The sequence below is a fragment of the Crinia signifera genome, chromosome 4, assembly GCF_055691185.1.
Source record: "Crinia signifera chromosome 4, ASM5569118v1, whole genome shotgun sequence".
NCBI lineage: Eukaryota > Metazoa > Chordata > Amphibia > Anura > Myobatrachidae > Crinia > Crinia signifera.
Window position 1 is genome coordinate 158,745,913 of NC_139220.1, and position 15,498 is coordinate 158,761,410.

General features: G+C 35.1%; 1 protein-coding gene across 1 annotated transcript in view; it reads right to left on the bottom strand.

The window, feature by feature from the left end:
- The window catches only part of GRM8 (glutamate metabotropic receptor 8), a 951,427-nt gene that overhangs the window by 220,713 nt on the left and 715,216 nt on the right, over positions 1–15,498 (bottom strand). The window contains exon 7 of the mRNA XM_083182858.1: positions 35–235. Within this exon, the coding sequence (XP_083038984.1) occupies positions 35–235 (201 nt within the window). The remainder of the gene's footprint in view (positions 1–34; positions 236–15,498) is intronic.

Consider the following 15,498-nt stretch of genomic DNA (forward strand, 5'->3'; position numbering starts at 1 on the left):
AACTGATTATGGTTCAAATATTACATGAACTTACCATTAAAATTCACAGCCCGAATATAACTGAGAAGATCTTTACCATCGACAGGCTTCATTCTTGGGCAAAGACCCACATAGCCAGGACAGAAATCTTTGTGCATTTTATGGAGAGCATGGGCCATAGAATACACTGCATCAATAACAAACTGAACCTTCCCTTCTTGTTCATAACTTGAATCCCTTCCAATCCGTTCTAATCCTGTAAAATAAAAATAAATGTGTGATTCAAAATGTTAACTAAATTAATCATCAAATATCAAACATATTCTGTTATCTATTTAGACATATCTGATGTCAATGACAATTGCAATAACTTATATCATTTTAGGCAAAAAATATATAATTTTAGGCAAAAAAGGCAGTGTACCATCTACTCTACTGAAAAAAAATTTGTAATTGCAACGAAAAAATATAAATAAAAGGCTAGAGATCGGTTTTTTCAAGTACTAACAATTTAGTACATTCTGTAAATTAGTTTTAAAAACCATAAAATACAGTAACAGCTTTGTTCTCTGCTCAATGTACAGTAAGTAGCACTACTAAACAATGGAATAAAACATAGACTTGTTGGATAGATGTAATTAGCTTGATAGAGATCTGTCTGAATTATGCCAAGGTTGTGAAACTATTTGGTGAACATAAAATGTAGGAATTTTTTTTTCTCTGAATTTATATATTTATATAGAGCTATAAATCATTTTTGCCTTCCAACTAGAACAGTATATTCAGTTATCATGGTGTTTAAAGGCAATGTATGAAAATTCTGATCTCTGTTAATAAAGTCAATTAGACCATTTACAGAAAACAAGGTTTTTAATTCTCAATTTAAAAAAATTGAACTGAATTCACCATTGTAAAGAGTGTATTGTAGTACATCATCAATCCTCAGAATCAACAATGAGAGTATAAGTGACACATGCTGAACAAAGAGTGAATATTCAAGAAAGACGAGTAGGCCTAATAAAGAGCACATAATGATTGAGAAGAGATGCCTAATGAGTAACTGTATGAGGACTGTATGTTGACTGATGTGCAATACTTGACAAATTATGACTACTGAGTCAGAGAGATTATTGTCAAGTTAGAAGGGCACAGCAATAAATGAGAAAAGGACATTTTGATTTCTAAGTCACAATAAAATGTAATGAGAGTTCACCCTGGAGTTAAATTTTTGTTATTTTTTTTATTTTAAGGCATTCTCCTGTTACTAATGGAGCAGCACATTAGTGACATTTACAACATGAAAACAAAAATCATTTAAAGCGGTGTACACTATATTCTTGAGGAGGAGATATTTTTACTGTAGTTTAAGAATAGATCATTATGAGTTCCTATCTTATACATTATGATAAAGCAGCTGTTTGTTTTTCCTATTGTAGGGAACACAGTGTCCACTATCTATATTTACCTCTACTATAATTATATATTACACATGTGGTTTCAACAAAATAAATTGTGTAACATGCATTCTGCAAGGTTCACTTTGGTTTTGATGTCTGATGCTCAAATGAGATTGCTAATTAAAATAAGATAGTAATAACAATTGTATTGTATTTTTGTAAAAGATTGATAAAACAAAATAATAATCATAGGTGTGCACGCATTGAGTCTTATGGGTGCACAGGCACCCCCCAATGCTGTGCCCACCCTTATGAACACCTCCCTACCAGCAATACCTTTTACCAAAGACTTTTGCTTTTTAGAACTGTATTCCATTGAAAGAAGCGCCCATCAATCAATTATGTGTGTTTTGCATTGTTACATGAACCAGACCATTGTCATATCACTACATATCATCCATATATGTTTTTTACTTTATTTGCATGTATTATTATACTGAGAGACGTTTTATATTGTAGCGAGTACCAATAGAAGATGGTAGACATAGAAACATAGAAACATAGAATTTGACGGCAGATAAGAACCACTTGGCCCATCTAGTCTGCCCCCTCAAACCCTATTTTATCCTTATTTTTTTGTAAGGATATCAATATGCCTATCCCAAGCATGTTTAAATTGTACTACTGTATTTGCCTCTAACACCTCTGATGGGAGGCTATTCCACTTATCTACTACTCTTTCTGTGAAGTAATTCTTCCTCAAATTTGTCCTAAATCTTCCTCCCTCTAGTTACAGTGCATGTCCTCATGTTCTGCTGCTCCTCTTCCTGTGAAGAATGTCTCCCACCTGTACCTTGTTAAAACCCTTGATATATTTGAAAGTTTCTATCATGTCCCCCCTTTCCCTTCTCTGCTCTAAAGTATACATATTAAGATATTTTAGTCTTTCCTGGTACGTTTTGTGATGTAGGCAATGGACCATTTTAGTTGACCTTCTTTGTACAGTCTCTAATGTATTTATATCCTTCTGGAGATATGGCCTCCAGAACTGAACACAATACTCTAGATGAGGTCGTACCAATGACCTATACAGTGGCATTATTACTTCTTTCTTTCTACTGCTGATACCTCTCCCTATGCAACCAAGCATCTGACTTGCCCTCTTCATTGCTTTGTTACATTGCCTACCTGCCTTTAAGTCCCCTGAAATAGTGACACCTAGATCCCTCTCTTCCTCAGTAGTTTCCATTATAGTGCCATTTATACTATATTTAGTCTTTGGATTTTTGCAACCCAAGTGCATGATTTTGCATTTTTTGGCATTAAACTGTAGTTGCCATGCTCTTGACCATTCCTCTAATCTACCTAGATCATCAATCATTTGTTTTACCCCTCCTGGTGTGTCTACCCTGTTGCATACCTTTGATTGGCACTGCATGCCTGATTGGCGCTGTTAGACACACCCAATGGGCGGTGTTATACATGCCAAAGATGTGGTGCTAGGCACACCCCTTTGACGGTGCACCTCCTAATAAAATGTGCTGCACACCCCTATGATAATAATGTACAGGTTTTTTCACTGTCATCAATTCAGGCTACAGTATGTACAGGAATCTAATTTTAGTTTTTAAATACCCTGTATATATATATATATATAACTCACTCCCACGGCGGCACTCCAAGGACGAAATGAAGAGTCGACACACACTGTATGTGTTCAACGTTTCAGTGCTGTGCACTTTTATCAAGAACAGTGTTCTTGATAAAAGTGCACAGCACTGAAACGTTGAACACATACAGTGTGTGTCGACTCTTCATTTCGTCCTTGGAGTGCCGCCGTGGGAGTGAGTTATGGATACCTGACCTCAGGTTTTTTCTGGAAGGCACCAGGCAAGATAAAGCACAAAGCACTTTGGAGTGCCGGCCAGACGCCCGTTATATATATATATATATATATATACATACCTGTATATATATATATATATATATATATATATCATACAGAATAATGCAGCACTCCAGACCTCTTTTACAAGTTTAAAATATAACTTTTAATGGTTATATTTTAAACTTGTACACAAGGTCTGGAGTGCTGCATCATTCTGTATGCTGCATCTCTATTGTGTACAGGCACCCGACCGAGAACTACTTACTGTTGCTGTGCTGGAGGTCTAGTTATTTGTATCTATCTATCTATCTATCTATCTATCTATCTATCTATATATATATATATATATATATATCTCCACAGGCAATAAGGCAGCACTCATGGGCTTCTTCATGCAAACATGGACTTCTTCATGCAAACACATATACACACTTGACAGACAATTCCCAAAAGAGTATTCCAGGCTTGGAAGTAATGTTGGTACTTGTGTAGTTTCATGGTGCCAGCATGGCGTCTGTGTGCCCTTGTTGGGCTCACTGTGCTCGTCCACGCTACGGGCTCGGTGGCAAGCTACGCTCGCCACACTAATTAAAATCAACTCCATGCCAACGTGGATAGTGGGGGTATGAACTAGTCACATTGGCATGAAGTTTACAGCCCCGCAGCTGGACACAGACACGCGGTGCCATGCTAGTGCTGTGAAAGTACACAAGTACCATAATGTTCATCAGAGTCAATGCCAGCTTTATTGGTAAACAATGGCCGGTCAACGATTCGGTCACTGAGAACCATTCTCAAGGCAGTAACAGTACAAGCAACAAACAAAATATCCAGTTCCCTTCATATTTTGTTTGTTGCTTGCACATTTATGTATGTTGTTGTACTATTACTGCCTTGAGAAAGGTCCTCACGGACCGAAAAATTGTCAGGCTATTGTTAAAGTTGGACACTGGTAAACATTACTTCCAAGCCTGGTGAGTGCTGTTCTTCCCTTTTGGGAATTGTCTGTATCTACACAGTATTGTGGGCTTCTCTGCACTGCTATTTATATGGCACCTCAGTGGTTACCTTTCTGAGGGTGAGAGGGCAGGTTATCTTTGGTGTGTGTGTGTGTATATATATATATATATATATATATATATACACACACAGTATATATATATATATATATATATATATATATATATATATATATAGATACAGATAGATATAGATATATAGATATAGTGGGTGTATGCAGCCCGGCACTCTCCCAAGCAAACAATCTCCCCGGTGCCTTCCGGTGGTCAATGGATAGTAGTAGTAGAATACAAACAGCAGCACTCAGAGGAATAGTTTCAAAACATGTATTCAATATCAATACAAAAAAAGTACCATTGTTTCGGGGCTGGCACGCCCCTTTTTAAGGGATACCCCTTTGCACCTTGACAAAGGGGCATGTCAGCCCTGAAATGTTGGTACCCTTTGTATTGATATTGAATACACGTTTTGAAACTATTCCTCTGAGTGCTGCTGTTTGTATCCTACTGCTACATATTCTATTTAAATCCAATTAATAAATTTTCAAAGATTTATAGAAAATTAAGCTACAGTAATAGTATTTGTCTCTATTCATCTTGTATCTAAGAAGGTCCTTTTAAATGTTGCTTTTACCATTTTAATAATTAATTCATTGTATTATAATTAATGGTGTGGAATAATGCTGCTTTAGCTTGCATACATTTATCTATTATGCATTTACTGTATATTTTATATAAGATAAACCATTTTTTCCATGAAATATTCAAACCAGATTAACCTACTCTGCCCTGTATCAATAAATAACTGTAAATAGTATAGAACTGTGCAAACCTAAAAATCAGTTGAGCGAGAAAAGGTTATCTTTTCCTAGACTAAAAAAGCTACAATATTTTTCTCACCGAAGCAGAAAATAATTTCCAACAATGAAGGAATATGTTTATTTAGTAATGTTAAATGTCCCTCATTAATGTTGCGCTCATCTCACAATGAGAATCCTCCAAAAATATGTTTCTAGGTCTCTAGTAGAAGCTATTGGAAAACAAATAGCAGATGATGCTTTACTGCCAGGTAATTTCCTCCTGGGAAAAAGTGGGCATTATAGGTCATATTAATAGTTCATGGACATGACAATTTAATAGTGAGGCTTGTTATATAATTTAGAAAAACCTACTTTTATTAGAATGCCTACTTACTGGTATATAAGGAGGACATGCTCTGCGTGTCCTAATAAATGTGTAACAACTTTTGTTTAATATGTTGTTTAATAGAAAATTGTATATATTCTTTCTGGTACACAATGCAGGTATTTAAACTAAAGAGCAATAAAAAAGTTGATTTCTACATCCAATATTAGAATACCTAAATTGATGTCTTTCCACATTAGCGAACATTGCCAAGATCTCAAACTATAAAATACATAATAAATGGAGAGTTTACCGTAGAGATGAACAGAAGCAAAAGGACCATGGACCATTGAACCATGAGAAATTCAGGGAAGCACAGCAGAATCATTTTTTATTAACTTTGTGAACTTCAGTCCATACTAAAACTTACATGTTGGAGGGAATTTTACTTTAACATGATAATTTCTTCCTCTATTATATTTATCAAGTTTAACCGCTAATTATTTATAATGTATTACTATTAATTTGTATTAAGTTCACATCATGTAATCAGTAACAGTTATTTATATTGCACCATTTTACATAGCACTTCATAATTGAGAATAAGGAAAAAAAGTGGTTGGAAATCTACTTGCTACTGTGAGACAGGTAAGGACTCATTATTTGAAAGAATAGAATAATATTTTACATTGTGTGTTCTATAGTTATACAAATTATTTTAAATGCAGATAACATCAATCTACAGTATGCCAGTACTTGCTTCCTTGCATTGCCATCTGTGCAACATCTACTGTAGAATCTACACTGATCTATTTCCTGATTAATCCACTGCTAAACTGCTGCCCATCACTTAGTGAAGATAAACTCTGAAATACATCCATTGTAAATTCTTCTTGGACTCTTGATATAGTTGACATAACCATACACATTGTAGCTAACACATCGCTCACTGCTCAAGTCTTCACACTGCTATATGCTATGTTCATGTTTTTATCATTATAACAGCCATCTTAATGCCCATGGTAGTATTCTTATTATGATTCCAATTAAGCCACATTATGTATCCTGTCCTCCAGAAGTGCAACCACTAGAACATTCATTAGAGTCGAGCCAGACTCTTTATTCTGGTTGGGTATTTAAAAGGCTTCAGTATAATGGAAGTTACACTGTAGTCACCCTCTATGTGATGTTTAACACCTACCAGACAGGATTTCCGATCTCCAATCTCTTCCTCTTATTTATTCTTCCTATTAATTTGTTCTTCTTGGATCATGTTCTACTATATTATAACTTTTGTTCATGCACATGAAAGATATTCTATATTTTACTGCCCTACTTTCCTCATGGAAATACACCAATATACCATTTTGTAGCATTCCATTTGTATATTAGTTTTTGGAATAAACATTGTCATTTCTTTCACTGAATTTTTAAGTTGAAAACGTCAATAAAAATATATATTTGTTTAAATAAATTAGTAAGTCCATAGTAGCAGAGTCATTAATGGAAACCAAATTGTTATTAAAATTCCCAGTAAATGAATGGGAAAGAGTATTAATTCAAAACAGAGAATGTGCTCCCTGAAATCTAAGAAGCCCTGTGCTGTTTAATGCAGAATATGCTGTAGTGGATTCAGTATTGAATCCCGGCGGTCGGGATCCCGGCGTTCAGAATCCCGACGCCGGAATCCCGACAGCCGAAATGCCGACAAGGGGGGGACGTGGATCGCCCCCCCCCCTTGCGGGCTCGCTGCGCTCGCCACGCAGCGGGCCCGGTGCCTCGCTACGCTCGGCACACTAATTTATTCTCCCTCCAGGGGTGTCGTGGACACCCCAGGAGGGAGAATGTGTCGGCATTTCGGGGGTCGGGATTCCGGCGTCGGGATTCTGAACGCCGGGATCCCGACCGCCGGGATTTTAACTGCATCCCGCTGTAGTGGCTAATAGACCTGTTCATCAGCATGTGCTTTTATACAGGCAAGTCATTTTCCACCAAATGCATTTTGGGGTCATTGTTGTATAAATAAAGAGGTAAACAGTGCTTTTGTGTTTTTCAGCAGTCCATATTCATTTAAACTGACAGTTACCTACTGTATATTACCAGAACGTTGGCACATTAACTTCTCATCTTCCTGACTGACCATCATCTGATGATGATTGAGGCTAATTGATTGATGTCCAACAAACAAGGTTTTGCTTCAGGAAATTGGTTAGAAAGATGACCATTTCAATGACTATTATAGTATCAAATATAATGAATGATGGTCACCAATGATGGATGTTGGTTTTGCCTGCAACTGATATGTTCCGCTTCTTTGCTGATTTTAAGGTCATTGTGCAAAAGCTATAGATGTGAAAGTACTGCATTTATTGCTTGACAGATGAAGCACTCTTAAACCACATGTGTGCCAGGGGACCAGAGGATCCACCTTGAATGTAATATAAATATAAAACCACTAGAACAGCATGGTTTATCTTCTACAAAAAATACCATAATTCAAAAATGTTCATGTTCAATGAATCAGGAATGTTTACATTAACATAAATATTGCATTACATAATTGCATTACATGCTTGAAAGATAGTAATGATTTTAAATTCAGTGTACATTGGTTAATAAAAGGGTTATCCAAGCTGTAAAAAGGTGTGTAAAATAAACTGTTTCCATTGCATGCTCTGAAATTTGAAAGCTCTCCAAGGTAGTAAACATCGAAAATTGTTGAATTTAATTGAAGAACATCAAAACATTGAAACTTGACTGCCAGAATATTTTATTTATACTTCATTCCCTTGTTCATTTACCTACCCATGCAAATCACAACAAAATCCTTTTCGATTGTCAATAAAATGTAAATGACTTGGTTTATATTTAAGTATCCAATTTGGTGTTTACTATTTTATTGGTCTCTGTACCATTGCATGTTGAGAATGAATTACAGATAAAAATCTAAATAAATGAGAAAAGTTGTTTACATTTAACATTTAATTTAAAGAAAAAATAGACACAGTATGCTGTTAATATAGTTGTTGTTACAATTCAAACAACTTGTTTTGATAACATTATAAATTATCAAGATTTTTTAAAAAGGAACATTAATTTAGAAAATAAATGACAATAAGATATGTTTATACCATTATTCTTATTGCCAGGTACAGATATACAAATGTGGTGTTATTTTTAAGCAAATTGTTTATTTTAGGCATTGTTTCACTAGCCTATGCAGAACAATGTTGATATTCAATTAGCTGCATTAAATTACGGCAGCTAATTGATCTCACAAGGCAGTCCAATTAGTCCAGAAAGCCAGCAGTCATTGGGGATTTATTTTACCTTTCCATAACAGCAAATCCAAAAACACATATAAATTATCAATTTTTGCTATTGCAGCCACAAAAACATGAGTACTTCTCTGCAATTCTATGTGTTTTGGCTTAAAGTGTTCATCAATCTGAAGAAAAAAGGCCTACAACTGAATTGCCCAGTAATGACCATCAGGCAAAAATTGCTGTAGATGCCAATTTTTTAACACCCAAAAAGTTTTTAATGGAGCAATTTAATAATCCTCTTTGTATTTCAAGTTTATAAATGGTGAATATAAATAATGGCAAATATACACATATACACAAAATGTTATTTTATACAGAGCAATGTCTACATGTTGTTTTAATAAAAAAACAAAGGATATAAAGTGTAGCTTTTATACATTATACGTATACAGCTAAACATTGTATAATCCCTTTTTAAGATTTAAAATATAACAACTATAAATTGCAGACAAGTCTTTATTATAGAACTTTATGGTGCAATACATACAAGTGTACTGCAACATATAGCAATCCGTTACAGTTTATTTAGAAAAATAAAGAAAATATCTCATTGATTACTATGAACTACTGCATAACAGTGTATATAATACTATATTACTAATTAATACCAAAAGAGTTGAACACGTTCCATACCTTGGAAACCAATAAACACTCATTGCGCATAACTGCAAATACCGTAGAAGATTGATAATAAACTTAACAAAGTTCTTATGCGCTGAGAGATTATCTGCAATGTCTCTGAGTCATACTGGCAGTAATAAAACCTTACATGATATACTATTTCCTTGCATCTACATATAGCCATAAACAGCATGCAGGGATTGGGATCTCCTGTTAACTTTAAAGCTGTGAAATGTTTCTCTCTCAATCTTATTTAGGAACGTACAAGTAATGGAACATTATTTTATAAACTACAGACACCAGAAAAAAACATTTGCTGGTAAATTCAGTTGAAATACTCACAAATCACTATTATGCCTGAAGCTGAGTAGTAAAACTCCAGGTGCCCAATATCAAAATAAAGCAGCAAAAGAAGAGGAGAAAAGCAAGCTACATTATAAGGAGTGAAATAAGAATAATACTAATAAACGTATATTACCCATGGCTGTGAGTTATACATGGGAATCTTTTGCCGTAAAATAAAAAGCTTAAATAATTATGTTATCAAAGTTCTTTGGGAATCTAAAAGTAAAATAATAAAGAAATAATAGGTTAATGTTTAATGGAATCCATTTAATAGCATGCACATCTTTTTGCACATAAATTTACTTGTGCTTTATTACATATTATTATCTTTTAAAGCTCCTATATGCTTTGCAGCACTGTGTGCAATTTGAGTAGCTCAAAAAACAAATAAAAGACATACAATATACTGTATTCCATGAGTATATCAGGAAATTATCAAAAGAAGCTGCCGGAAAACTAACATTCAAAAGACGCATCACACCAAGTCTACCTCATGTAGAACCACCATAATTAGAGCAGCCTACTTTAGAAATCTGACATGGTCAGCAATGTCTCCCATTAGGAAGGATACTGTTTAGACATGTATATCTAATTGTTTTTAAACTAGGACTCCTAATATTAGAATATGAGTTTACATGATCTAACACAGGGGTTCTCAAACTGTGGGTTCTGACCCCAAAGTGGGTCCCGACTTTCTAAGCATGGGGTTACGACCCCATGTTTGCTGACCATCTTCATGATTTTTTTCAACTCAGTCAGTGATTTAAGGAGTCTGAGAAAATCTTTTGAATTGTCTGTTATTTTAGACTCCTCCCATGATTTTGTGCCTCCACAATGCTGCCATGTGTGTGCTGTCTGCTGACTTCACATGTGATGTGATGACCTTCTGCAGTAACTTGCTGGTGTCCTATAATTATTTTTATTGTCTGATGGGGTCCCACAGCAAAATAGATTGAGGAAACCTGACCTAACATGATCATATATTACTGCATATAAATACATTGCTGTTAAAGAAATTTAAAAAACATCAAGTGAGTGAAAAGAATCACATGGTATAGCTCTTCCCTGAGAAGAGCTACAATAATACAGTAATTCCATAAGATAGAGGTACTGTGTAATACGGATGGCAATTGCAAGGGGGTGACTGAATAGGTGAGGTGTTTCTGCCATCTCAACATGCTTTGCTGTTGATAATTAGCTAGAGATCCTACATGCAGTGTTGGCAAACATAGCAATCATGTTATTGGATGGAGAACGAATTTACATTGGATTGGAAACTTAACTTCCAATGGTGATGAGTACTGTGTAACCAAATGAACAATAGTCTATTTGTGCATATCAGTGGGATAGAGTAGTGGAATAATGTAACACAGCAGACACATCATGACATACAATTAAGCTACATATGTATTGCATATTGTGCAATGATTTAACATACTGTAGCTGACTCAATAAATGGAGGCTTTGAGCTGAATATGATAAAGGATGCTACCCTTATATGCCTACTGTAGGGTATCTAAATCCAAAGACATTTTTGTCTGCTAATTGGCTTGTAAAATAATAAACCCCAGTGTGTAATAATATGGCTGTGCGGTACAAATAATATGGTGGTGCTGAGTGGTGGACATGGCCACTATGTGACTGTACTATATGTGCTGTATTTGCTGTACATTGGGGATATATATGATGGACATCCTACTGAAGAAAAAAAGAAGAAATATTGCTATACACTAATGAGAAATAATTATATTTAAAATAGATAAAAAAGCAAATAAAAATGACTGATATACACAAAAGCACCTCTGACAATTGGGGTTAAGTGCGTGGGATGCATTCCTATAATTGCTGCCAATGATGGTGTCCACATATATGGATGGATCTCTCTAAGAAGTGGGTGAGTATAGTTACCACAGTTCAACCATTGGGGGATTTATCCCAATATGGAATGCATGGCAGAGATATCCTCCATATTGGTGGTGTTTGAAGAGAGTGCAGCTGATATAGAGTGGCAATGAAGGTCTGGGGTACAGCACAGTGCAGCAGGTCTCTGTATGGGGTACAGCACAGTGCAGCAGGCTGCTAAGCAAATTTCCAGGGTCTCTGCAACATCCCCCTTCTTGGACATCCTTCTGAGGTGTCTTAAAGCATGTCATTTTAAATTAACCATGTATTTTTTTTACTTATGGCTCTTGACAGAGAATAATTCCCCAGTGTAGTTTATAATCTATATTCCCTACCATATGTACATGGACACAAATTCATTCTAGGATTCATTTTTGTTGGGACCCAAATAACCTACCCGTATATTTATTGTGGGAGAAAACTGGAGTACCCAGAGTAAATACATGCAAACACAGGGAGAATATACAAATCCCACACAGTGAGGGCTATGGTGGGAATCAAACCCATGACCTCAGTGCTGTGAGAAAGTAAATCTAACCGTTACACCATCCGTGCTGCCCATATATCAAGGACATATTACTTACACAATACACCACACTATACACAGTTAAAATAACATATCCTCAACATAAGGGAAATCCCTGTTTTGCCTGCATGTTCAATGCTACACTTGATACTGTATATTAAATATTAATACCGTCTTTAGGATTTTAGATAAGATGTCTCAGTCACCTTAGGCAATGTATTCTGTAGAGATGGTCCTTAAAGTCATTTTTGGATAAACTAATGCCATGTGATTGGACTGTACAGTTTGGGTATAAGTCTTTTGAAAGTATATTTGCATACAAAAAACACTTACTATAATTGAAGCCACACTTTCACAAACAGAATAGGAAGGTTGAATGAAACAGACCTGGGGAGTATAAATGAGGTTTCTCATAACATATGAATAGTGAATGGTTCTGCAAAAGAAAATTCCTTTGAAAAAAAACATTAAAATTCTTGGCTTGCTCAAAGCAGCAAAGAGCCATTGGTAATATGGATCTTTTTCCTTTTCACATGTACAATGATTAAATAAAATGGTCAAATTCAGCTATGGTGAGGATGTGACTGGCAATTAATAGGAGAAGGAGAGATAAGAAAGTGACAGGTTATTTATTCATCTGTCACTTTCCTGTCTCTATCTTCAGCTATAAAACCGACACCACCAGGACTGTGAGTCAATAAGAAGACTGTACATTTACTTTTCCTTGGCTCCTTCTACGTGTACAGTACACCTTGAGTTAACATTAAAACCCTCGCTTTTATAAATATGAATTAAGTAGTCCAAAGTCTGCAAGGTAATGTGCCATCACCATCCTTTAAGACTGAGTTTGATAGTATAAGCAATTCTTACAATAAGTAAATATATATATATATGTACATTTATATATATATATATATATATATATTGTATTTTATTACCAATATTGCATTTTCAAGTGCATAAACAGTGTAATTATACATGCAGCTAGCTTTAAAAAAAGGGGGTCAATTAAATGCAATTATAATTGCTGTTGAATAGCTTATTAATGTTGTCTATCTATGGCAACAAGAGCATATTACTTTGCCCTCTATATTTTTGTTCTGTCTACAGCAAATATTTATTTTTCATCATGTTGCTTTTTTATTAGTGTCTGGAGGCATCCTACTAAGAGAGCAGCAGATTAGGGCAGTAAACAAAAAATGTAGTTTTTTTTCTGTTTTATTATTGTTAATTTTACTGTACAAAGTAATTTAATACATAAAGGTAAATTAAAAAGCAATTTTACAAAAATGGAAAATTTGCAGATAAATAATCAATGATATATCATATTGAAGTTATGATGAGCTCCAACACAATGTATTTTTAAAGATCTTTCCATTTCTATCACATAAACCCATGCTTATATTATGAATGATCTAAGCATGTTTTGTGCCTTCTATTTTAACAATTTGGACACACTGAGGCAAAACTGTTCTCTCGGTACTTAATCAACAGAACACTTAGATGAATGCAATATGCATGCTGGATTATATTAAATTTAAGGTTGCCTAGTTTATAGGTTGGATTACAGACAATGTCTAGTGCATGTCAACATTTTGGTATTGACCTAGGCATTGTCTGTGAGCCATCTGTATACCCTTGTTTAAGTACTAAACAGTACTCTGCAATTATTCATACAGCTATATACAGCAATATATTTGAATAAGTGCCAAATGAAAGATTAAAACCATCAATTGTAATTTTGTGCAAGAAGTGTTACTGTATATCTCCTTTCACTTTTTGTTTAAACTCTGTAGCAGTTTAGCAGTACATACAATGGGCGGTATTTAATGCCGCCTGATTTTGGCAGCAGTGAAGGTTGCCAGCCGAACGCAGAAGCTTTTTTAAATGGGCAATCGCTTAAAAGACATGATTTTGACTTGTATGTGATTGCCCCTTTAAAAAACATCTGAGTGCAGGTCACATATCGCACTGCCGCTGAACTCGGACAGCATTACATTCTGCCCATTGTGTGAATATGGTTATTAATACTGTATGTACTATAAGCTGGAAACTTTGAGCTAAAACTATTTGTTACTTTGGATATAGCATTACTGCTACTAAGTACAAACTTATGAAGTCTGTGAGAGGTATGCTTCAGTATGCACACATTTTATATGTTTTGTCTATTGGACGCCTATAGGCAAGACGATAGTTCTCTGAGATCAGCTCTCTTATTTCAGATAAGTGCTGTGATAATGTAGGACTTGTACTGCCTTATTGATTTATTTTGTGTGTCCAGTATGTTGTTTATACAGTGGTTATCTGCTATCGATTATTCAATCATGCTAGCAATATGGGAGTCATCCTATTGGTATTCTTGTAGACTAATATATTTAATAATGTGAATTATATACTTGGGAATGAACGTTCCGAATGTTACTATACATTGAACTAAAATGTGATCTAACATCTAGTTATATGAATGAACTGAAGACCCTGCTATGAAAGCATTTATGTTTTTCCTCAGTACGATGAATTCAGGTACAGGCCAATGATTCCTAAGGATCTGGTATATACCCATGGACATCCTATCTTCCTATGCATGATATACTGTATCTAACACCTACCATTTTGATATACTGTACAGTTTGATACATTATAATTTTAGGCACAAACCAATTATGTAAAATTGATCACCGCTTATTCTCATTTCAAGAACATTTATATAAATATATAGGATTATATAGGATTCCATTATGGCATCTGGAAAAAAATGACATAAAATAATCAACCTTTGCTATATTAAAGACACACCTTTTTAAACTAGACATGTTTAATATATAAACTAGTACCAACATAAATCATATTAAAGGGTGTGTTGATCTAAAACATATTGTGAATAAATTATAATAAAGATAACTAAGATTTATTACAATGTGAACGTAAGACTAAGTATAATATTTTAAGAGGAAAAAATGTGTGGAATTCATTGGCATACCTGAAGTACAGTATGGACCAGATGCTCTCTCAATACACATGTTTTACGTATAAGCTTTTACATTTTTACCGTTCCACTAGATATATACATGATAAAATTGTACAATTTTGTAAAATATTAACATGGGGGCATTGTTCAAACCTGCTGCCCTGCAATCTACTGTGCAAGTTCCCTCCGGACCGAGTTACATGGAGCTGTGGAGCCAGGGGACAGAACAATCCCTCCTTGCAGATTGTAGCCCTGTCCTTGCATGAAGCCACAGTATACTGTAACTTTCTGGGAGTATCTGGAGACCAGGCCACAGATGTTTGCAGAGGTCCGGTGTTGTTGTAGTAACTGGGCTTGGAGGTAAGCAACATGACCCCCTTCACCTGCCGTCTCCTTGTACCA